Source organism: Petaurus breviceps, unplaced genomic scaffold (genome assembly GCF_028583685.1).
Source record: "Petaurus breviceps papuanus isolate PSGF00001 unplaced genomic scaffold, PetGlider_PUasm1.0 90845, whole genome shotgun sequence".
Lineage (NCBI taxonomy): Eukaryota > Metazoa > Chordata > Mammalia > Diprotodontia > Petauridae > Petaurus > Petaurus breviceps.
Window position 1 is genome coordinate 3,103,817 of NW_027187359.1, and position 23,359 is coordinate 3,127,175.

Below are 23,359 nucleotides of genomic sequence, written 5' to 3' on the forward strand. Positions count from 1 at the left end.
TTTTTTTTTTTGCCATGACATCAATTGTTAATTCGTGCTGATCTTGTAGTTCATTAAAATCCCAAGATCTTTTTGAGAGTAACTGATGATTAGCAGATCCATAGCTAGGAAAATTTATGGCTAGGACAAATTCAATTGAGGGCATGAGATGGGGTAGGGACCACATTTCTCCCTAGTTGGGTACAGCCCTGACCCCGTGGTAACCCTAACTCCTCAAACAATAAGAGGAGGTAGGGAGGGGAAGGTGTCAACAGGCAGAGGGTATGGTGGTAGGGGAATGTTGGCCTTGGGAAAGGGCCCCATAGTGATAGACCCTTAGGGCCTGTTGTCCTGGAACCAAGTAAGGGAGCAGGGTGGTCAGATAAACATTATCGGGTGATGGGAGCCTTTGAGGTCTAGGGACAGAGGAATAGGGAGAAGGCCCCTAGATACTGGTGTCTCATTTTTCTGAGGCACAGGGACCTAGTTATGGCTTTGTTGTTTAGTCAGGGAGGAATGCCCTGGATAGGAGGCTGCTGTTTCTTTCCCTTGGGGCTGTGGGGTAACATCTCTTTCGGTTTCTGCTGTCCAGAATGAATACCTTCACTTGAGCAGCCTTCGAAGATTTATGGAAGAGAGAATACAGTTGCTGGAGAAGGATGTGGATCAGTGTTTCACCCAGGTAGAGCAGCCTCTGCAGGAAGGGGTGAGAGATGCCAGGGATTCCTACCGAAGACTCCTCAGTGGATGTCTAACCGTGAGTGACACTTCTTTTCCCCTTCGTTCCAGAGAAAAATTATGATGTTATTAAAATTTGGAGTGAGAAAGTCTTATCTGCCCATTTGCACCCATTCCAGGTGCTCCCTTGGCAGAAGGTCACTGGTGGTCTTACTTGCACCTATCAGCTTTGAACCTCCTTTGAGTCATATTGAATCTGCCAACTTGAGTGTATATAGTGATTGTGAGACTTGCTGAAACTTAACGGATCTGATTTTCCTGAATATTTTCTTCTTGGGGTAGCTAATTGCCTTGTGGATAGGGCACTGGGTGTGGAGTTAGGAAGACCTAAGTTCAAATCTGGCCTGAGATACTTACCAGTTGGGTGACCCTGGGCAAGCCACTTAATCACTGTGGGCCTCATTTTGCTCAACTGTAAAATGGAAATAATAACAGCACAAGGTTGTTATAAGGATCAAGTGAAATAACATTTTTTCTTGTTTGTTTTTTTAAAGCATTTAGTACAGTGCCTGGCATATAGTAGGTGCTATATAAAAACTTATTCCCTTCTTTTCTCCTTCCTCCTAAATAGTCTTTCCTCAATTCCAGGAGCTATTATTAATAGAATGGTTGTTTCTTGGATTAAGACCCAGAGACCAAGTAATTAAACTAACCCATATATTAGTTTAATTAGCATGGATTCCATTTAGTGGAACAAATATTTATTACAGTGTAGGTGAGTTCTATTTAGGAAATGTTGAATTTGAGCTACCTGTGGGACCTCCAGGTGGAAATGTTTAATAGGCAGTTGGTGATGAGGGGATTAAAGTTCAAGAAAGAAATTAGGGCTGGATGTATAGATTTGGGCTTCATCTACGTAGAGATGGTAATTTGCCACATGGGAGCAGATGGAATCACCAAATGAGAGTTACAGAGAGGGAAGAGAAGGTCTGGGACTAGGTCTTGTGTATATTTGTAGTTGTGGGGTGGGATATAGAGGCTGATTCAGCAAAGGAGACTATAAAAAAGACACCAAATATGTACATAATAATCATAATACACATTAAGGTTTATAAAGTGATTTTCTTATGATAAATCCATTAGATAATGCAAATATTATAGTCCTTATTTCACAGATGAGGTGAAGAGCCTCAGACATGTTCTGTGGTTAGTAAGTGTCAGATCTGGAGTGTGAACACAACTCTCTTGATTCATAGGCTAGGGCTTGTTTTATTACAACTATCACAGTTTACAATTCTGCTATTAAAAAAGAATTCTTTATTAAAGGAATAGTATAAATTATTTACCTACTTACTAATTAGTAACTGTTCCATGACAAAAATGTCAGGATACAGTATAGAATAATTGTTGAATTTCAAAAACAAATACAAACACCTAGGTACAAGTTAAATACCACCTCTTTCAACTTAACATGTTTTCTTTTGCTACTTATTCTAACTCAAGGCTTTCTAAAGTAGAAGGTTTTAACTTATATTCTGGGCTTTGTTCATAGCTGTCTAAGGTACAACACAAGCTTGTACCTTGTATTTCTATAGTCGCTGTTTAAAAGCCTTTAATTAACTACTTACTCTTATCTGAGAAAAAAATGCCTTTTTAACACTTCTATTTTTTAAAAAATAAAGTTTTATTGGTATCTTCTGTTTTCATATTGCTTGCTTTCTCCCAATGTGTATCCTCTTTTTCCCTCTGGGAGAACCAAACCTTGTAACAAATAATAATAAGGAGAAAAATAGAAGTTTGGCTAAACTAAGTGATATATGAGGAGAGTGACATTTTCTACAGTATTCCACATACACAGTCTCCCAACTTTGCAAAAAAAAGTGGGGAAGGTACCTTCTCATTAGACTTCCTTGGGGCCAAGCTTGGTAATTATAATTTCACAGTATTTGACTTCATTTTTTTTGATGTTCTTTTAGAAAGAACATCATAGTTGTATATATTATTTTCCTGGTTCTATTTACTTCACTTTACAACAATTCATAGAAGACTTCCCATACTTTTATGTATTCATCATATTTATTATTCTTTATAACACAATAATACTTCACAATATTCATAGACCACAACTTGTTTAGTTTTTTTATTGATGAGTATCTACATTGTTTTTATTTCTTTGCTACAATAAAAAGTGCTGTTATAAATATTTTGATGTATATGGGGCCGCTCTTCTTCCATCACTGACCTCCTTAGGTTTTGTGCCTCACTGTGGTATTTCTTTATCAAAGGGTATGAATGTTTTACTCATTTTATTTGCGTCATTCCAAATTGGTTCCAGAATGTTTAGACCAATTCATAGCTCTACTAAGAGAACATGAGCATTCTCATTCTTCCCACAAGCCTTCCAACATTGACTATTTACATCTTTTGGCATCTTTGCCAATTTGCTTTGAGTGAGGTAAAGCCTCAGATTTGTTTTGATTTGCATTTATCTTATTATTAGTCATTTGGAAGCATTCCCTTATTTGGTCATTAATTGTTTGCAATTCTCTTGAAAATTGTACATAGTCTTTGGTCATTTATCTATTTAGGAATGGTTTTTGGTCTTGTATTTTCCTGTCAGTTGCTTATTTATCTTGAATATCAGACCCTTATCAGAGATTTTTGATAGAAATACTTCCCCTAGTTGATCTTTTTTTTTTTACTCCTTCTCCTAGTTGTTTGTGTAAAAGCTTTTCAAATTCATGTAATTGAAATGATCTAATTTTTTTCCTAATCACCTCTATTTCTTCTTTACTTACGAATGCACTCCCTAGGTAAATTATCTCACATAAAAGAGTCAAGAAAAAGCTTTACAATGGAGGGGAAGAGGGAGAGTGAGTGAATCTTGCTTTCATCAGATTTGGCTCAAAGAGGGAATAACATCCACACACAATTGGATGTAGAAATATATCTTACCTTACAGCAAAATAGAAGGGGAAGGAAATAAGAGAAGGGGTGAAGGGATAATAGAAGGGAGGGCTTTCTTTTCTGAGTCTTCACTAGCTGTGATGTCTGAGGAAGTGGAGGCTTTAGGGAAAATGAAGGACAGATAGAAATGAGAAGGTTGAAGATGAAGATAAGGATAGAGAATGAGAAAAAGAAGAAAAAGAATAAAAATACACAAACCTAACAGATTAGGGTAAGTATTACTTGGGCAACTAGGTAGCATAGTAAATAGAGCTGCAGGTCTAGAATCAGGAAGACCTGAATTCAAAAGTAATTTCAGACACTTACTATCTGTGTGACATCTGGGCAAGTTACTTAACCTTGTTTGCCTTTATTTCCTTATCTGTAAAATGAGCTAGAGAAGGAAATAGAAAACTACTCCTGTATCTTTTCCAAGAAAACACCAGATGGGGTCATGAAGAGTTGGGCATGACTGAAATGACTGAACAACAACAAAATATTACTTACAGTTATTATTTACAATTACTTACAATGTAGGCAACTAGGTGGCACAATAGAGTACCAGGCCTGGAGTCAGGAAGATTCATCTTCATGAGTTCAAATCTGCCCTCAGATGCTTACTAGCTGTGTGATCCTGGGCAAGTCACTTAACTCTGTTTACATCAGTTTCCTCATCTGTAAAATAAACTGGAGAAAGAAATGGCAAACCATTCCAGTACCTTTGCCAATAAAATCCCAAATGAGGTCACAAAGAGTTAGACATGACTGAAAACAACTCAGCAATAACACTTACAATATAAATAATGATGAATATGAAGAATTCAGAGAAACATGGAAAAACTTATGTGCAAAGTGAAATAAATAGCCTCAGGAAAACAGTATATGCAGTAAGTTGGGTTGTTGGGCATGAAATAAAGCATAAATATGGCATATTTTATGGCTTTTGTATTTCTAAAGATTTTATCATCCACAAGTTTCCATGAAATGTATACCTTTCATGAAATTGCCTACTATGTATTTTATGCCAATGAATAGTTTAGGTATGCAGATAAGCGTGAGCTAGGAGTAGAGGGATTAAGATAGATTGGCACCTGGTCCAGCAATATGGTCCATCAGGTTGATGCTGGAGGTGAAAAGGGAAAAACAAAGGAGTAAAGGAATTGAAAACATTTTGTAGAGCATGGAAATAGCATGTTATAGAGGGAAGAGTACTGAATGAGAGCACAGGTCCGGGCAATGATATTACTACCTATATGACCTCAGGTAAGTTGCTAATTCCTTCCAGGTCTGAGTAAGAGATTGGCATATTGTTAAATATTTAACAACCAGTTTGCCTACCCCCCCCCCCCCAAGTTGGACTCAGTTTTAAGTTCAACCTGAATTGTTAACATTTTCTCTATCACTTTCTTAAGTCTGGACAATTAAGAAAAAATCCACAATGATAAATCAATCCTTGATTTGTAGTGGTTGCTCATTTCTTAGGTGTAAATGCTCACATTGACTATTTAACAATCAGCTCGTGACAGTTTGAGCTGGTTCCAGCACTATTCAATTGGACTAAACTCTAAAGTATCTTCCAGTTCCATATCCTATGATAGACTAACCAGAGGTCTGCTGCTTAAAAATTCAAGAAAATTGGAGTTAAATAAAATCTCAGAGTTGGAAGAAACCATAAAATGACCAGGGATCACTTCTACAGTAGCCTTGACTTGAAGACCTTCCATAATGGGGAGCTTATTGCTTCTGGAGGCAGCCAATTCCACATTTTTCCTTACTTCTGTGCCATGATATTTCCACCATGCCATCCTTCCAGAACAAAATTTATTGCAATTGAGCAGAGTTCAGTAACCTTTAATGGTTGTTATTGTAGTCCTGTATATTGATTTCTTGGTTCTCCTTTCTTTGCTCTGCATCAGTTCATACAAGTCCTCTCATGTTTCTCTTGATTCCTCATGCTTGCCATTTCTTACAGTGTGATACCATTCTATAACATTCACATAGCATGATTTGTTCAGTCATTCCCCAATCAGTGGTACTCACTTGCGTTCCAGTTTTTTTTGCTACAATGAAGAGTGCTGTTAAAAGTATTTTCTTATATCTGAGACCTTTGTTCTGTCTTTGGCCTCCTTGGGTTAAATGCCTCTATCTCTTTGTCTGTCTATCTCTCTATCTATCCCCAATATCTTCCTCAGCTTCAGTTCCACACCCTATTTGCCTATTAGATATTTCAAGCTTGATGTCCTGAAGACTGCTGAGGACCACAGGCCAGTGGGACTCTAACCCTGATGGCTGAACAAGGCCTGTCAGGTGTTTGGCCTGCTGATAGGTCTGGATCGGTTCCCCATCCCCCAGGAAAGAGCCCAAACACACAGGTGTGAGGATTAGGTCCTCAGGATAAACATGGAATTTTACACCCACGACCTGGAACAGAGTTCACACAGTGTCCTCAGGGGAAGACAATTAGGGAGGAGGATTATGGCTCTATAAAGCTGTGCCTGGAACAGTAAAGATTGGCTCTTTACTTTTACCATTTCGAGAGTCCCGTCTCTTTTTATGCATCCACTAGCAACCTCTGGGTCAGTGATTCTTTCTCAGCCCTGCTTGGGGACAGCGGGGCTCCCACACTTTCTCAGTCCTACTGCAGGACAGCAGGGCTCCCCATAACTGGATCCCCACAATGACATCTGAATTCTACATGTTCAAAACTGAACTTATCTTCTCTCCCAAAACACCTCCCTTCTGTTTGAAACACTACCATCTTTCCAGTCTCTCAGGTTCTCAGTCTCAGCATTATTCTTGGACTCCTCACTCTCCTTTACCCCATGTATCAGCTGCTAAATCTTGATGCTCTCATGACATTTCTTTCTTTTTTTTTAAGATAGTTTTTATTTACATTCACCATCTTTCTCAGGTCCTTCCCTGTCCGTATTTTCCCTCACAGCAGGACCTATATAGAAATGTGCTCTGCATGACCACACATGTACAGCCCATGTAAAATTATTTGCCCTCCCAATGGGGGGAGGGGATAGAGAAGGGAGGGAAGGAGGGAGAGAGCTTGGAACTCAAAACCTGAAAAAAGAATATCAAAAATGTCTCCACATGCAACTGGGGAAAAACAAAACATCAAATAAAAAATAAATAAAACAATAGAGTTGGAAAATGTTTTTTTGTCATTTCTGCCTTTGCAACTTTTCTTGATTTTTCCCTCTTTTCTCTATTCACACAGTCACCACCCTAATATAGGCCTTCATCTTTTGCCTCAGTTATTGTAATAGCCTTCTAATTTGATCCCCTGTTTCAGGTTTCTCCTGAAACTTCAATTCAGCCAGTACTTAACTGTCAAAATGAGTTTCCTAATGTGCAAGTCCATCTATCAAAAACTCAAATGGCTCCTCTTTATCTCTAGGATCAAATGTAAAAATCCTCAGTTTGGAAATTAAAGCTCTTCATAGCCTGAACCCTTCCTACCTTTCTAATCTTCTTATACTTTACTCTCTTACCTTTATATTTCAAGAAAGCCAGCTGGCTTACTTGCTGCTCTCATATATGACATTTCATCTCCTGACTGTTTTGCACTGTTGGTCCTGCCATGTTTGGAATTCTTTTCCTCTTTACCTCTGCCTCCTAGCTTCCCTGTCTTGTTTCAAGACTCAATTCAAATTATACCTTTTTAAAGAGACTTTTCCTGCATTATTAGTTCCTTCCCTCTGAAATTAACTCATTTACACTTGGCAGGATTTTATTTTATTTTTTATATCTGAAGCTTCAGAATATGGGTAGTTTTAACTTATTTTTTTCCAATTTATAAATATTTAAAGTTTTGAGTTTCAAATCCTGTCCCTCCCTCCCTTCTCTTCTTCACCCCTTAGATAGCAAGCAATCAGACCTAGGTTATACATGTCTTAAGACATTTCTTGTAGCTAACCCCTTCTTTTCACTCATGCTTTAATTCAAGTCCTCATCATTTCTTACCTAGATTATTGCAAAAGCCTCTTCACTCACACAAAAATGTGACTTCACTACTCATTCATTCCAATGGCTTCCTGTTGCCTCTAGAACATAAACTCCTTTGTTTAGGTTTTAAAATCCTTTATAACCTGCCCAAACTCACTGGACATTGTTCCTCCTACACTTTGCAATCCAGTCACACTGACCCTTATTTCTGTTCTTCACATGCCATCTCCTGTCTCTGTGTCCAAATGCATCTTTCCCCCTCTTTTTACCTAATGAGCTATATTTTTTAGCAAAGAACAGAACAGAAAGAATTCAGCAAAATTTACCAACACACCAACCAAATCTGATAGTATACACAACAATCCACACCCATAGTCTTCACCGTTTACAAAGAAGGAAGAGTGGTGAATTTTCTTAACTTTTCTTTGGAGCCAGGCTTGGTCACTATAATTATGTAGTGTTCAATTTCATTTTTCCATTCTTTCCATTCACATTTATTGATGACTTTTTAATCTAAAATAACATTTGATTTACTTTGAAAATTTTATGATGACTTGACCAAAAACAATAAGATCCTGACTCTCATATTCACTATGCTTAGCACAGTGCTTGGTAAATGCTTAATCTATGCTTGTTGCTTGCTATCTAATTTTCCACTTTCTTCTCTAGAGGAGCAAGGGAAATCAAGGGTTCCACCAGACTTTGAAAGCTGTTTGTCTGAAAGATGGAATCTATGCCTCCAGGATGCTTGCCAGAATAGACCTGAATGGAGCCATCACTCAGCCCATTTATGACAGAGTGGACCCTGTTTTTGGAGACATTTTCAGGTAAGTGCATCATTTTTTTCCTTTGCTTCCTTTTAGAAAGCAAGGTTACATTGGAATAGACACATCTCTAGGAATTTTTATTTTGGGCCAAGTCTTGGGGTATGTTTTTTGGAACTCAGAGGCTTCAGTAAAATTAAGGGTTAGTCAATGTCAAGTCAAGGCTGCTGAGTTGACCATGCTTCCTTATTGATTTTGTTTATTAAATAATTTCTTATAGTGAACTACAGTATAGGCTAAGATGTCACATGGATCTGAAAGTTGTGCTTATCATAACCTTATAGCTATCTTGTAAGAATAGTATGGGATTAGTTTTTCTATAGACCTGAGCCTAGTAGAGGGTGTCTGAGTTGGAGGAAGTGGAGTTAAGGAAAACACATGGATGTTTTTAACCAAACTATAGGTAAAAAGGAAAGTGGTTCTGTGTATGTTACAACTCACTGTCTTCTTATGAAGAATGAAATGAACTCCTTAGCAGAACTTTAGGAAAGATATTCTATTTATATAAACCATTATTGTACACAAAGGTGAAAGTGATGCAGGATTGTGCTGGCAACTGTTTAACAATCAGCTCTCCAAAAATATAGGACATTTAAATTTAGTCTGCATTTGGCATTTTTTTCCATCAAGTTACTAAGTCTAGATAATCAGTAAAACATTAATCAATTCCTGATTTGTATAAAGATTCTGAGGTTTAAATGTTCATGTTGAATATTTAACAACAAGCTCTTACCAGCCAGTTTGATCTGGCTTTAGCACTCTCCTCTATGACTGGTTTATAGTCAGCAGAGAATGTAATTTGATTAATTTTTCCACCTCCATTTGTTCCAAAATAATTTAATCAATAAGCAAGAATTAAGTACCACCAGGTGAGCACTTGCAATTGCATGAACAAACTAACTGGGCCTTCATGAACAACTGAGAAAGGACAGAAATGCCTTGTAATTTAGTTTTCCTATGAAATATAGGAAAATTTATTAAATGTTGCTGTATTATAAGATTACCTTTTAAAATCAGTTACTATCAATTCGTATCTCTATTTACTGTATATAAATGATATACATGATATATATATAAATGATACACATAAAAATATGTGTATATGCACAATATAGAACAAGATTCTAGGAAATAGAAACATCTAGGTACAACATGGTACATTTTTGTCTACTTCAACCGTTTTCAATCACTTTATTTTAACTCTGTTTTTCTTTACCAGGGCTAAGCAGATTCCCATTCAAAAGAATTGTTTATGATTAGAAATCGTCTTTCAGATATGCATTATTTCCACCTCTTGATGTTGCATGGCATCAACATTTATTAAATACCAACAGAACACTGAGAATGATACGAAATTTAGATAAGACATGACAGTGTCTGCCCCTATGATGCTTACATTCTAGTAGAGAAGACCAAGACAGAAAACACAGATAATTGTAATGGAGAATTGTGACTGACAAATGCAACAGAGATTTGCAAGATGTAGTGTTAATATGAGGTCTGCGGGGAAACTCATTCCCTCCTATGGGCTTATCGACCTAGGTTCCAGCCAGAAGCCATCCCAGTTTCCACCTGCAAGCCTGCAGATAGTTTTAGGTTATAGGTCATAGGTCATGGAGGGACATCAGACATCATTGGATTCACCCTCCCTCATCTCATAGATGAGATGCCCAGAGAGTTTAGGCAACTTCCCTAGGGCAGCCCAGCTAACAACCAATTGTCTGAGATGGCTTTAAACCCAGGGCCTCAGTGGCCTCTCTCACCTAGCTCTGGGAACATGCTTGGTCCTTGACATCCCACTTCCATGGAGAAAACAGTTGGATTAGGCTGAGTTTAAGCCAAATCTGCTTCATGGAACCCCTCTGTTCAGAAACACTATGTAAGTTCCCTCTCCCCAACAAGAGTAGATTCCTTATCTCTAACAGAAATCCTGGGCTCTGGAGAACTAAGTCCTGGTAGTGTGTGTCTTGGGGGTATTTCTAGACTGGGGAGCTAATTGTGTGGGGCATTCATGACTATTTGGGGTCACCTAGAGACTGTTAACTTTTCCATGGAGCAGGGGAGAGAGTGCTGGACTTGGAATCAGGAAGACCTGAGTTCAAATCTTGTCTTCTATGTTTATTAGTTATGTGACCCTGGGCAAGTCACTTAGTCTCTGTCAACCTCAGTTTCCTCATCTGTAAAATGGGAATAATAATAGCACGTAATGTGGAGATTAAAATTGTCCAACCTACAATAAAAGAGAGTGAGGCAGAGTTCTGAGCCAATGGCACTTTATTAAAGGGTCCGTGGCCCTCTCTAATGAAGTGGACCTCAGATCTTTCTCACTATCCAAGATGCTCCTTTCTTCCAGGGCCTTATTTTTATAAAGCTTGATACCACAGTTGATACTTGAACATTTTAAAGAGGCTATCCAAAGTACAGAATCCAATTGGTTGATAGATCTTGCTTCTCAGGCCAAAAAATGAGCTAGAAATGGTGTCAGCAGCTGCGGTGGGGAAGGGGAGGGGTGTCTCAGGTTGGGTGAGTCATGGGCCATTACCACTGAGTGGTCATAAGATGGTCACTTGCTCACGTTGGACAAGAGAGAATGGTCCAGAAGTGCAAAAATAAGTTGGAAGTCTTTCCATGTAATCAAGTCACCTTTGCCACATTGGGCTTGGTCACCAAAACAAGGAAAAACAAGATTGGAGGGCCTCTTGTTAGCTTCTTTTGATTAAGCAAGTGAATTTATAATCTGCAGCTCACAGCTCTGGGGCCTAATATACAGAATTTATAATCAGAATCCCCATGGAGTCATAACAAACTGATTTATACTGATTGGAATAGAGTAGGGGTCCAAATGAATTATTTCTCAGCTACCTCACAGGATTGTTGTGAAGCTCAAATGAGATAACTTGTAAAGCACTTTGCAAGTCTTAAAGGGCTATATAAATGCAAGCTATTTTTATCTTCAAAGATCCTTCAATGGCAGCAAACCAATGATGAGTGTGTTCCCTTATGCCAGACCATAGGAATCCTTTAAACCCAGTACCAAGGCAGTGAGGATCAGGATGGAGGATGTGACATTTGAGTTGTACTTTAAAAGATGGAGAGACAGGAGGAGGGCATTCTAGGTATAAAGTAACAGTAAGAACAAAGGCACAAAAGGAGAAGGGCACAGTCTTTGAGTTATTTCATTATAGTGTTTGTAGTATAGGTGCAGCTAGTGGTGCAACAGAGAGAGCACTGGGCCTAGAGTGAGGAAGATCTGAGTTCAAATTCAACCTCAGACACTTACTAGCTGTGTGACCCTGGGCAAGTCACTTAACTCTGCCTCAGTTTCCTCATCTGTAAAATGAGCTGGAGAAAGAATGGGGACATCACTAAAGAGTTGGACACATCTGAAATGACTGAACATCAAAAAACATATGTGTTATAGTGTGAGGAATTATAGCATAATAGTTAAAATACATATACTATATAATAAAAGTCATTATAGTATAAGGAATAATAGTATCGCAAAAAAGAAGTAGTGTTGTGTAGGCCATACTTGTTGGTTTTGCTGATTATTGCCAATGGGTAAACCATACTTATTATTCCACGTCTGTTTTCAGGCCCACACATTGTTAGCTCCTTCTCTTTTAACATCTGACTTGTCATCCCTCTGTAGGACTGAGAAGGACACCGGTTCTGCACTGATCCTTCACATAGATACTTTCAAGCACTCTCTGCAGGAGAAAATGATGGAAATGGTGATAGACAGAGGGTGGAAATCTGACAGCTGCAAGCATAATTTTCTGATCCAGGAGGTGAGAGCAAAGTTCAGTCTTGTTCAGTCTTGTTCAATAAGCTGTATAAATTGGCCCTCTAATCTGATGTCTTGTTCCCTTGGAGTTGGCCAGAGTCTCACAGGAAGGGAAAAGAGAAATTACTGAAATACTAAACTAATGAAATACCAATTGATAGAGTGGGTAGAGTACCAGACCTGGAGTTAAGAAGACTCATCTTCCTGAGTTCAAATCTGGTCTCAGACACTTATCAATTGTGTGACTGTAAGCAAGTCACTTAACCTTACTTGCCTCAGTTTCCTTATCTTATAAAATGAATTGGAAAAGGAAATGGTAAACCACTCTGATATCTTTGCCAGAAAAACCCCAAATGGGGTCATGAATGACTGAATTAGCTGAACAACAACAAAACTCTTCACAGGTTGAAGGAAGTAACCAGCTCTAAGACTGCATCTGAACTATAAACCAAAATGGAACCTTATCCCAACATGAGATTAGTTAGCAGTAAAAGCTGCCTCTTTAAATCAGAGACAAGTTATGCTTTGTAGAATGGTTCATGAGGTTCCTTGACCCACAAAAATACTCATTGATACGTAACATTTTCAACCACTGTTCTTATATTTTTGCCAAGGTCATAGAGAGATCTCTCTGGTTTAGAAGAAAGAGCTCCAGACTGGGTACCAAGAGATCTGTATTATAGGGTGGATTGCCACTAAATAGTCGTAAGGACCTTCTAAGTCCTTCCACCTCTCCAAGGCTTTGTTTCCTCATCTGTGAAGTGAGGAGGTTGGATTAGATGACAGTAGAAGTTCCTTCCTGGATGGCAAGCTAACATATTTTAGAGGATCAGTTTAAAAAAATTATAGGGGCATCAGATCACAGACCTAGAGCTGGTAGGAACCTTGTAAGTCTTCAAGCACAACCCCTTCACCTTACAGATGAGGAAACTGGGGAACTGAGGCTGTTAGCCTGGAAAAGAGAAGGCCAGTGGGGGACACAGCAGCTTTCTTCAAATATTTCATGGAATGATAGATGTAGAGCTACATAGGATCTCTTAGGCCATCTGGTCCAACCCCCTCCTCTTACCAATGAGGAAGTGAAGGGCTTTGTTCAAGGTCATCGAGATTGTAGATGGCAGAGGCAGGGTTTGAACCTAGGTACTGTTAATGGGGTGCTTGTGCTTGGGTCCCAGCCCTAAGACCATGTCTCTGGAAACAACTCAGTTTCTTGTGAGCCAATCTTTTTGTTGTTGTTGCAAGTACATGCAGGCCCAACCCTGGCATTCCTTTGTCTATTTAAAAGCTATCTCAGGGGTGCCTGACCCAACGACTCTTGCCTGATGCCAGATCCCCAAGGACAATGCTCTGGCAACCCTTCTGTCTTGTCCTCTCCCCATTATCTGGTATGAACAGAGCTATCTTTGCTGACTCCCTGAATTTTCCCATCCATAGATCACTGGTACCTTCTTTCAAGGCACCTGGACCTCTTGCAAATTCCTTTGACATACTTTGATTCCCTAATTAGCATCCTTGACATTCTTTTTCCCAGTCCCTTTTCCATATAAACTCTACACCACCCTTACCAGTTTGTAGGTTCTCTAAGAACCCTTTCCCAATTTGTTAAGCATTGCACTAAATTTTACCATTTGGCTAAGACACTGATTGCATGTGTGAATTCGTTCAAGGCAACTCCATCTTGTACTCTGACATTTTGGGGGTCCCCAAACCCTTGAACCATGTCAGCACCCATAAACCACATCAAATTCTGTGTTCTTTCCACCTACCATGTGAGTTGTCGTGTATAAGAAGAATGAGAATTATTTCTCCTGGCCCCAGAAAATAAAAATTGATTATAAAAAAGTAGATGTTAGGTCAAGGTAAGGAAGAATTTCCTTACAATTTGGGCTGCCTGAAAGATAAAAAAAAATGAGGCAGCTAGATGGCACAGTGAATAAAAGTGCCAGGCAATTCACATGGCAGGGATTCAGTTTCTTGGCCTGGTGCTGGTAGACTGTCCAGGTTTCACAGACATACAGCAATGAGGTCAGCACAACAGCTCTGTGGACCTTCAGTTTGGTAGTCAGTCTAAGACCTCTTCTCTCCCATACTTTCCTTTGGAACCTCCTAAACTCGGAGCTGGCTCTGGCAATGCTTGCCTCAATTTCATTATCAATGTGTATATCCTGGGAAAGTACCCTACCAAGGTAAGTGAACTTATCCACAGCATTCAGAACTTCTCCATTTGGCTGTAATTGATGGTTCTACATGTGGATGGTGTGGTGGTGGCTGATGGAGTGCCTGTCTTTACTTGGTGTTAATTGTTAGGCCAAAATTAGCACAAGCAGCAGAGAATAGATCCATACTTTGTTGTATCTCAGCTTCAGGGGCTGCCTTGAGTGCACAATCATCTGCAAATAGAAAATCATGCACCAACACTCCCTACACTTTGGTCTTGCCTTATAGCCTTTTCAATTTGAAGAATTTAACATCAGTGTGGTAGCTGATCTTGATGCTTTGTTGCTGAAAACATCATGCTAACAAGCATGGGAGCAAGCACACAGCCTTGTTTCACTCCATTGGTTTCTGGGAAAGCACAAGACATTGTCCATTATCTAGAACCTGGGCAAGCATGCTGTCATGAAATTGATGTACAATGCTGATGAATGGGGGAAGATAACATGAAAACAAATACATACAAAGCAAGCTGTATATAAAGGATAAATAGGAAATGATTAATAGAAGGCAATAGAATTAAGAGGGATTGGGGAAGGTTTCCAATAAAAGGATTTTAGTTGGGATTGCAAAGAAACCAGGAGGTCACTGGTCAGAGTGGAGGAGGGCTCCAGGTATGGAGGACAGCTAGAGAAAATATCTGGGGCCAAAAGATAGAAGTGTCTTATTCATGGAACAACCAGGAGACCAGTGTCACTGGATCAAAGAGTACATGTCAGGGAGAAGGCATAAAAACTAGAAAGGTAGGAGGGAGATAAGTTATGAAGGGCTTTGAATGCCAAAGACAGAATTTGTTGTGAAGGCAATAAGAAGTCACGGCAGATTACTGAGTAGGGGATTTCACAGTTGGACCTGTGCTTTAGGAAACCATATTAGTGGCTAAATGGAGTGGGGAGAGACTTGGGGACAGTACGTTGGAGGTTGTGATCTGGAGGAGGAGCCAGCAAAGGAGACAGAGGAGTGGTCAGGTTGGTAGGAGGAGAACCAGGAGACAGAGGTGCCCTGAAAACCTAAATAGCAGAGAGATTGATCCTTATGTGTGGATTAGGGAGCTCTGTTTCTATTTGACTTTGACAATACTGTTGTAGAGGTTGATTAGATGACATCTAAAGTTACTTTTGGTTCTGGGATTCTGATTCTGGTTCTAAGATTTTGGATGGTCCACATACTTAACAGTTAAAGGGGGTACCAGGCTCTGTGGCAGCTAGGTGGCACAATGGATAGAGCATTGGGCCTGGAGTCAGAAAGACCAGAGTTCAAATATGACCTCAGACACTTATTAGCTATATGACCCTGAGCAAGTCACTTAACCCCTGGTTGCATGCAACTGGAGAAGGAAATGGCAAACCACTCCTGTGTCTTTGCCAAGAAAATCCCATGAACAATTGGTCCACAAGGTCATAAAGAATTGACCACGACTGAACAACAACAGTTTTTATAATCTTCTTTTTGGCCTGGGCAGTCCCATATATTCTCATTTGGTATTTGGTGGGTTACCTTTGGCCCAGCTTTGCAAAGCTTTTATAGTCATTCTTTCCCCCCCCCAAGGCAAAACTTGCCAGGAATCAGAATTTAGTTGCCTCTTTAATCTGCCTTTGCTTTCTTTTAGGCTCAGTCCAGTTTATTCTAACCCTAATTAAATAAATAAATAAATACATGGAAAAAGGAAAGAAACAGAAGGTGCCATTTATACCTATTTACTTAATTTAAACTAAAGTTTTTCTTCTTTTTTCTATCCTCCTCCCTTCCTTCTCCCCCTTAAGGCTATGGAAGTTTAAAAAGGTTGATTTTGAATGAACCTCTCATGATGTTTGTGTTTTGGAGGAACAGCCTTGATGTGTTTCTTACAGTCTGTGTGATGATAGTCATCATCTGGGCATCCGTTTCCTCTAAAATAAGGGTGTTAGACTAGTTGACCTCTGAGGACCCTTTCAGATCTTGACCTGTGGCCTTAGAGAAGATGACTTGTTTAGCATATGGTTGAATGAATGATTTATTCATCTTTTCTTAACCTAAATTCTCATAGATAAATGCTATCTTGGGAGGCCTGGAAGGACACATACTCAGAAAGAAGAAGAGAATCTATGAATCCCTCTGCAGCTCTGTTCAGAATGATCTGAAGCTGTGTTATGAAGGTATACACTTGGGGGTCTCGTGTTCATTTTGTGCTTTTTTTCCACTAACTCCTCCAATTCTAGAGTCCTATCTTCTTCCCAGATCACTGCGACAGCTTATTTTACAAATAAAAACCAGATAGTGGGAGGAAAAAGCTAACAGGTGAGCCACCTATCTTGTCTTTTGGCACTGTCTAATTGCCTTTCTAGTTTTAAGAAAATTTATCACTAGAACTGTAACTAGGATAGGGCAATGAGAGCTTTTCCCCAGGATACTTGAATTTAGAGGGCATTGAAAGTGCCTTCAGTCCTTCAGCAGGATAGAAAATGATAGATTTTAGCACCTAGTTTTCAAGAGCCACTTGAATAGGAAGCTAGCAGATGACAGTCTGGAATTCTTCTCCCAGCCATTCTTTTTCTTCCTACAGTCCTTTCCCACAAATGAGTCTGTGCTTCATGTTGCTTGTCCTGGTGCAGTAGTTTGTATGGTAGTAGTTTTGACTTGCCTTGACGTAATGCCAAGCAAAGGCAACTTCCCAAGGTTCAAAATACCAGCATAGGTGCTGTCCATTTTATTCAGTGAAAAATTAAGAACTGAGAAGATCAAAATATGACATCATTCAAAATACAACATTTACTAAGTGTGATTTAATCAAGTACTACCCCACCCCAGGACATTACATTCATTTAATCAATTACAAAGTCCCTCTTCTAAATACTACTCCACCCCTAGGCTGTACATTCATTTAGTCCATCACAAAGCCCCTCTTCTGAAATGGAGATTAGTTTCCAATCATAAGTAAAGTACATTCATTTGTTTAATCACAGAGCACAAAAAGGTCAAAAGTTCCCCACCCTTGGATCACAATTGAATCTACCCCAGAGTTATAACAAGCTTAAGCACAGAATTTAATACCCAAATGGAGGTCTTCTCTTCATTCTTGACAGGAGACAAGTTCTCAGAAATCTTTGTTCCTGGGGAGACAAAGCTTAGCAAGGCCACAAGATACATTGCCAGTCTCTTCATTAATTCACTCTGTCTGCAGAACAGTCTCAGTAGTTTTGAACCAACAGCAAGGTTCTCAGACCTCTGCAACAACAGAACTGTCCTTCACCAGTGGACAAATCTATCAAAACAGACAAGTACCAGCATAACAGCCATGTCTCCTCAGTCCTTGGCAGCTCTGGGTGGCAGCTCTCAAAAGTTCTGGGCAATTCAAAGTGTCCCTCAGCAATCCTCTCAGTCTCTCTCTGCCTCCAAAGGTGCTGTTTCCAAAAAGTTCTTCTGCCTCTCTCTTTTCTTGTGTCTTTCTAAATTTATGTCACCAGCTCCTCCCAGTTCAGCCCTCTCTTTTCATGTCAACAAGTCCATCCCACAAGTGGGATTCACAAACTCTGGGTTTTAGCACAATCAAACCAAAAACCAAGCCAATACAGGGGGATCTTTAAATTACATTACTATTACACTTGAGTGCAAAAATTCCTAGTAATACTCTACTTATACCATGATCCCTTGCTCTGCTGATATTATGCATGCCTCTCCCATGACTTTGTGCTTTAATTATTTAAAACACAAAAAATTTAAATGTGAGCAGTTGGTTGTGCTCACCTGGAGAAGTGATGCTCAGCAAATGTAGCAGTGGAAGTGGGATGAGCACTTTTCATACCCTATCTTTAAGAGCAGGTGAAATTGATTCTCTTGGATCACTCTCCTTTCCATCCTCAAGGGGTTGACTCAAGGCATGAACTTCTCTCTCTTTTTGGATTTTATTTTATTTTTAGTTTATGAAATAGAACAAGCATTTCTGTAACAGTAGAATAATAAAAAGATGATTGCACATGAAACTACAAATCTGTTGTGTACAGCTTGCTATTCCTTTTAAATATATAATAAATTTATCATGTAAATTTCTTTTTTTTCCCTTTCCCCTCTCCTATATTCTCTTGATGTTCACATTTCTCACCTGTGCGTGCGGTGGGGCAGGTAGAGAAAACCCTAAAGTCTCTAGTATAGAGTTCTGTCAGTTTAGAGGTAATGATTTTAGTTTGTGAGGATTTTAATCTAGGGTTAGGGACCCAGCTCCTCATAATTTCTCTTTTCAATGTTAGAAAACTTGAAAGCAGATATTAACAAAATTCATAAGACTCTGAGCCCCCAGGTGATTCTTTTGATCACCAGACTGGAAAGATTTCCTAGGCAGTTGAATTTGGTATAATATGTTATCTATGTCTTCTCTGTTTGTCTCTCTGTCTAACACACCAGCTTAGAACACACTTAAATTCATTTTATTTTCTAGAAAGCCATTATTAAAAAAAATTAACAAGACTGATAAGCAAAACATAAAATATCACAGAAACACTTAGTAATAAACCATGCTGCCCATTTCATGTCTAAATGAAAAAGAGAAATGAAATACAGAGAGTGCAGATTCACAATTGTTCTAGTGGTTTCTTAATTAGGCAAAATTGTCACTTCCTGCTCGGTGACCTTTTAGGTCAAACTGAAATAGAAAAGGGGACCCATAAAGACTGCTGAGGGCAGTAAATGCACTTAGAAAACCACACAATAACATTAGCTATACTCTATTGTATTTTCTTTTATTTTGTAAATATGTCCTGATTGCATTTAAGTCTGGTTCTGGTTGCATTAAGGGAATATTGTGGGACACCATGTGCCCTGCCTGGAGACTCTGTGTTTGACACTTCTGGCTCTGTTCTCAGATGCCTCACTCTCTCCAACTTTCTTCTTCCATCTCCAGGGGGATTTGAAAACTGTTTCTGTAACAGAAAGCTCTGTTCTCCAGTTCTGATCTTGTGATAGCACACAAGTCTTTTCCTGAGATGGAAAAAAAATAACCCCCTACGTCCATTTACAAAACAGCCAGTCTCAAGTCTGACTGTTAAAAAGGTTAAAAAAAAAAAAAAGGAAAGGACTACATTTGTTTTTCTTAATTATGAAAAAGAATATTTTATAGCCCTTCCTCACTATGACAGGACTAGAGTGGGTGAGATTAATCAACAAATATTTATTAAACTTGCATTATGTTCCAGACACTGTTAGGTGCTGGGGATCCTGATTAATCTAACTCTTGCTATTAAAACAAAGATTCCCTTGATGACAGTCATTATATAAATAACAAAATTATAATTTCTCTCCTCCCCCCTTTTTATAATTTATTTATTTTCACTGTCATAGAAATAAGTAATTTTTTTCTCCCTAACCCCCAGGAAAACTCATAAATACTTTTTTTTAAACTAGGGTATAACTATGGTTATTGTTTTCATTAGAGGCAGCTCATATAACTGGAAAGAAAGCCTGTGAGCGAATGAAAGATGCCATCAGAAGAGGTGTGGACAGACAAGTGGCTGAGGGTTTATTTGAAAGGGCACAAGAAAGGATGAAGAGTCAATTCCAGCAATTGAAGGTATTCCACATCCTTCTCTTGATTTCTAATTCTAGGGAGGGGTCAGGGTAGTGTTGGAGTTTCAGGGGAAAGGTTGGAATGTTGGCCTGAACAGTAGTTTCCAAGAGCAAACTTCCAGGGTACCCAATGAACCATGGTGACCAACTTGTTTTTTGATCTCTTCTCTCATTGCCAAAACCTGGTTTTGAGTGCTTTTGTAACTATAATCTTAGGAACATAGCTCCCCCACCCTGCTTTCTTGTGTCCTACTCTCCTTAATTGATGACCCCAGCCAAATGCCCTCAGGTAGAAGTTATTCTATGTACAATGATGACAAGCACCTGAGTGCAAATTATTTGTAGGTTCAGCAAATAGATATACAACATAGGTATTATAGAATCCAGCTTTGTCATTCAGCACACATTCGTTCAACATGCCTCTATTAAACACCTATTCTATACCAGACACTGTGCTAATTGTATATATATGGAGTCTGGCTTGTCCAACATACATTTATTCAACAGGCATTTATTAAGTGCCTACTCTGTGCTAGATGGGCAGCTAGGTGGCTGTTAAGAAAGGAGCTCCTTAACTCGCTGCAGGTTCACTCTGGATCTGGGCAGGCTTCAGAAGGACAACAGTGGAGACCACAGATAAGTGGGTCATAATACTTTATTTTCAATGGTAGCAGGTTGAGACAGAGGGATAGGGGCATCCATCCACCCCTACAGCATCTCCAGCGTTCTGCATTCCTCATTATGCACTTACTGACCAGTGCTCATTTGATTTATAGAGAAACAGATGAAGAAGGCATCATGCCAACACTAAGCTCATCAGTTTACATTAACTTTGGTTATATCATGGTGTGTCAGTATAGAGCAGGCACAGTGTGGTATTTACATGTTAAACTAAAATGTTTATATCATCTGTAGTTATATAATGATGTGCAAGTGCAATGGGACTTGATTCTGGGAACTTGTATCTTAAAAAAAATTTTTTCGTATCACCTTACACACAGTGGCACAATGAATAGAGTGCCAGGCCTGGAGTCAGGAAGGCTCTTCTTACCGAGTTCAAATCTGGCCGCAGATACTTAGTAACTGTGATCCCGGACAAATCGTGTGACCCTGTTTACCTCTGTTTTTGTAAAATGAACTGGAGAAGGAAATGGAAAATGGTAAACCATTTCAGTATCTTTGCCAAGAAAACCCCAAATGGGGTCACAAAGAGTAATAAAAACTGTGCTAGGCACAGTGTTAATTGCTTGAGGTACAAAGACAAAAATGAAACTATTCCCATCCTCTAGGAATTTATATTCTCTTGGCTTTGGGACACAATTCTTGCTGATTTGTCTGGTTTAACACACTTGAACAGCACCCTGAGCCTACCTAGTTTCAGTACAGATGTCTTTCAATAGACTATACTTTTCCTTTCCTTAGTCTGGGAAGTTCTCTTTACTCTACATTGGGACTTGAGGATCATGGACCTTGACTTTTATAGCCATTACAGGGTTTACCAGGTTCCAGTCTGCACACTTGCCCTCATGTCTAGGGAATGGGGAGGGCTCATCTTCAAGGCTTCTCTTCCCTTTGAACAGGAATGTTCTAACAGAATGCTCCATGTCCCTTAGAATGGAATCATAGAAAAAGTGAAGGGAAGTGTGTCCACCATGCTGATCCTCGTTTCACCCAGGGGAGAAAGCCTCTACATGGAACTATCAGGTAAAGACACGGAACTTTCTAAAAGTGGGTGACACTCCCACCCAGGGGTATGTTAGTAAATGTTCAATAACTATAACTCCAGGGAGGAAAGTACATAGAACACACATTTAAGTTTAATCAGTACTTTCTCCATCAACAGAATAAGAAATCAAGCCCTGATGTGTAGTTGTTTGTTGGTTTCTTACATGTAAATGCTCATAATGAAAGGAAAAGTTGGCTCTAGCACACGCCTGCCTGTCCCAGCATACCTAGCCCTGTAGCATCTTCCTGAGCAGGATTCAAGTGAAAAGGGTAGAAGAGGAGATAGCAATGACTGGCATTTAGGCAGTGCTTTAAGGTTTACAGACTACTATATACCCATTATCTCATCTGATCTACATAACTACCCTACAAGACAGGTCTGTTATTTTAGAGATTTTAAAGATTTCATCTTAGAGATCAATTAATGAGTATTTATGTTAAGTGCCTGTTATGTACCAGGGATACAAGTACAAATGATGAAATTATCCCTACTTACCATCTAATGGGGGGAGACAACAATTGCATATAAAAATACATGACACATAATTATAAAATTTGTATATACATAAATACATACACAGGGTAGTTAAGTACAGGGTACTGTGGGAGTGAGGGTACTAGCAATTGGGGGGTCAGGAAAAGTTTAGTGCAGAAGATAATGTTTGAGTTGCATCTTAAAGAAAGAGGGAAGCAGGAGTATATTTCAGTTATGGGGGGCTGAGAACATTGTAGAGAAGTTAAGTGACTTATCCAGGGTTACTGTTTGATATTGGATTCAAACCAAAGTCTTCCTGAATCCAAGTCTAACACCATTGTATTTGGCATAAAATACAAAATCTCTGGGGGTAGCTAGATAGTACAGTGGATAGAGCTCCAGGCCTGGAGTGAGGAAGACCTGAAGTTAAATTGGGCCACAGACTCTAGTTGTGTGACCCTGGGCAAGTCATTTTACCCTGTTTATCTCAGTTTCTTCATGTGTAAAATGCTGGAGAAGGAAATGGCAAACCACTCCAGTATCTTTGCCATGAAAACTCCAAATGGGATCACAAAAAGTCAGACATGACTGAAAAACAATAAAACAAAATCCTCTGGCTTTTAAAGCTCTTCATAAGTTTGAATGTGGATGTCTGGCAGTTTGGGGTACAGATTTCTGGGTATGTTGGGTTTGCCCCAAGGAGGAACTAGCAGCCTAAACCTGATATCCAGAATGATCTTGGTCATAAACTGAGTCCTAGTGTCAATCCCCATTGAATAATTCTTATTCATGTAGATAATGATGACAAGCCTTGGCAGAGGTAAGATCTGAATGGCACAGTACTGAGCCCGCCTTAGTCTCTGTGTGGAAAAACATGGGGGAGGGAAGAGAAGGGAGGGAGAAGGTGGGGCACAAGAAGGTTCAGAACAAGAAGGTCAAGAGTGTGTGTGTGTGTGTGTGTGTGTGTGTGTGTGTGTGTGTGTGTGTGAGTGTGAGTGAATGGGTTTGTGCCATCTATGAGGTAGGTAGCACAAGAATTATTCTTTCGTTTTGTAGATATATGACTTGCCCAGTATCACACAAGGCTAGGATTCAAACCCAAATGACTTTACATCTTATGGTCTTTCTCTGATGCCAAACTGTCTCTCTTGTCATCAGTCATTCAATCAAGAAGTACTAACTATGCACCAGACACAGTGCTAGGCACTGGGGATGCAGATACGAAAGTGAGACAGTATCTGC

At 39.3% G+C, this 23,359-nt stretch overlaps 1 protein-coding gene across 1 annotated transcript in view; it reads left to right on the plus strand.

Annotated features, from left to right (window-relative positions):
* The window catches only part of NUGGC (nuclear GTPase, germinal center associated), a 79,391-nt gene that overhangs the window by 45,023 nt on the left and 11,009 nt on the right, over positions 1 to 23,359 (plus strand). The window contains exons 14-19 of the mRNA XM_069072279.1: positions 572 to 736; positions 8,227 to 8,384; positions 12,034 to 12,172; positions 16,409 to 16,517; positions 19,785 to 19,921; positions 21,531 to 21,621. Coding sequence (XP_068928380.1) covers positions 572 to 736; positions 8,227 to 8,384; positions 12,034 to 12,172; positions 16,409 to 16,517; positions 19,785 to 19,921; positions 21,531 to 21,621 — 799 coding nt within the window. The remainder of the gene's footprint in view (positions 1 to 571; positions 737 to 8,226; positions 8,385 to 12,033; positions 12,173 to 16,408; positions 16,518 to 19,784; positions 19,922 to 21,530; positions 21,622 to 23,359) is intronic.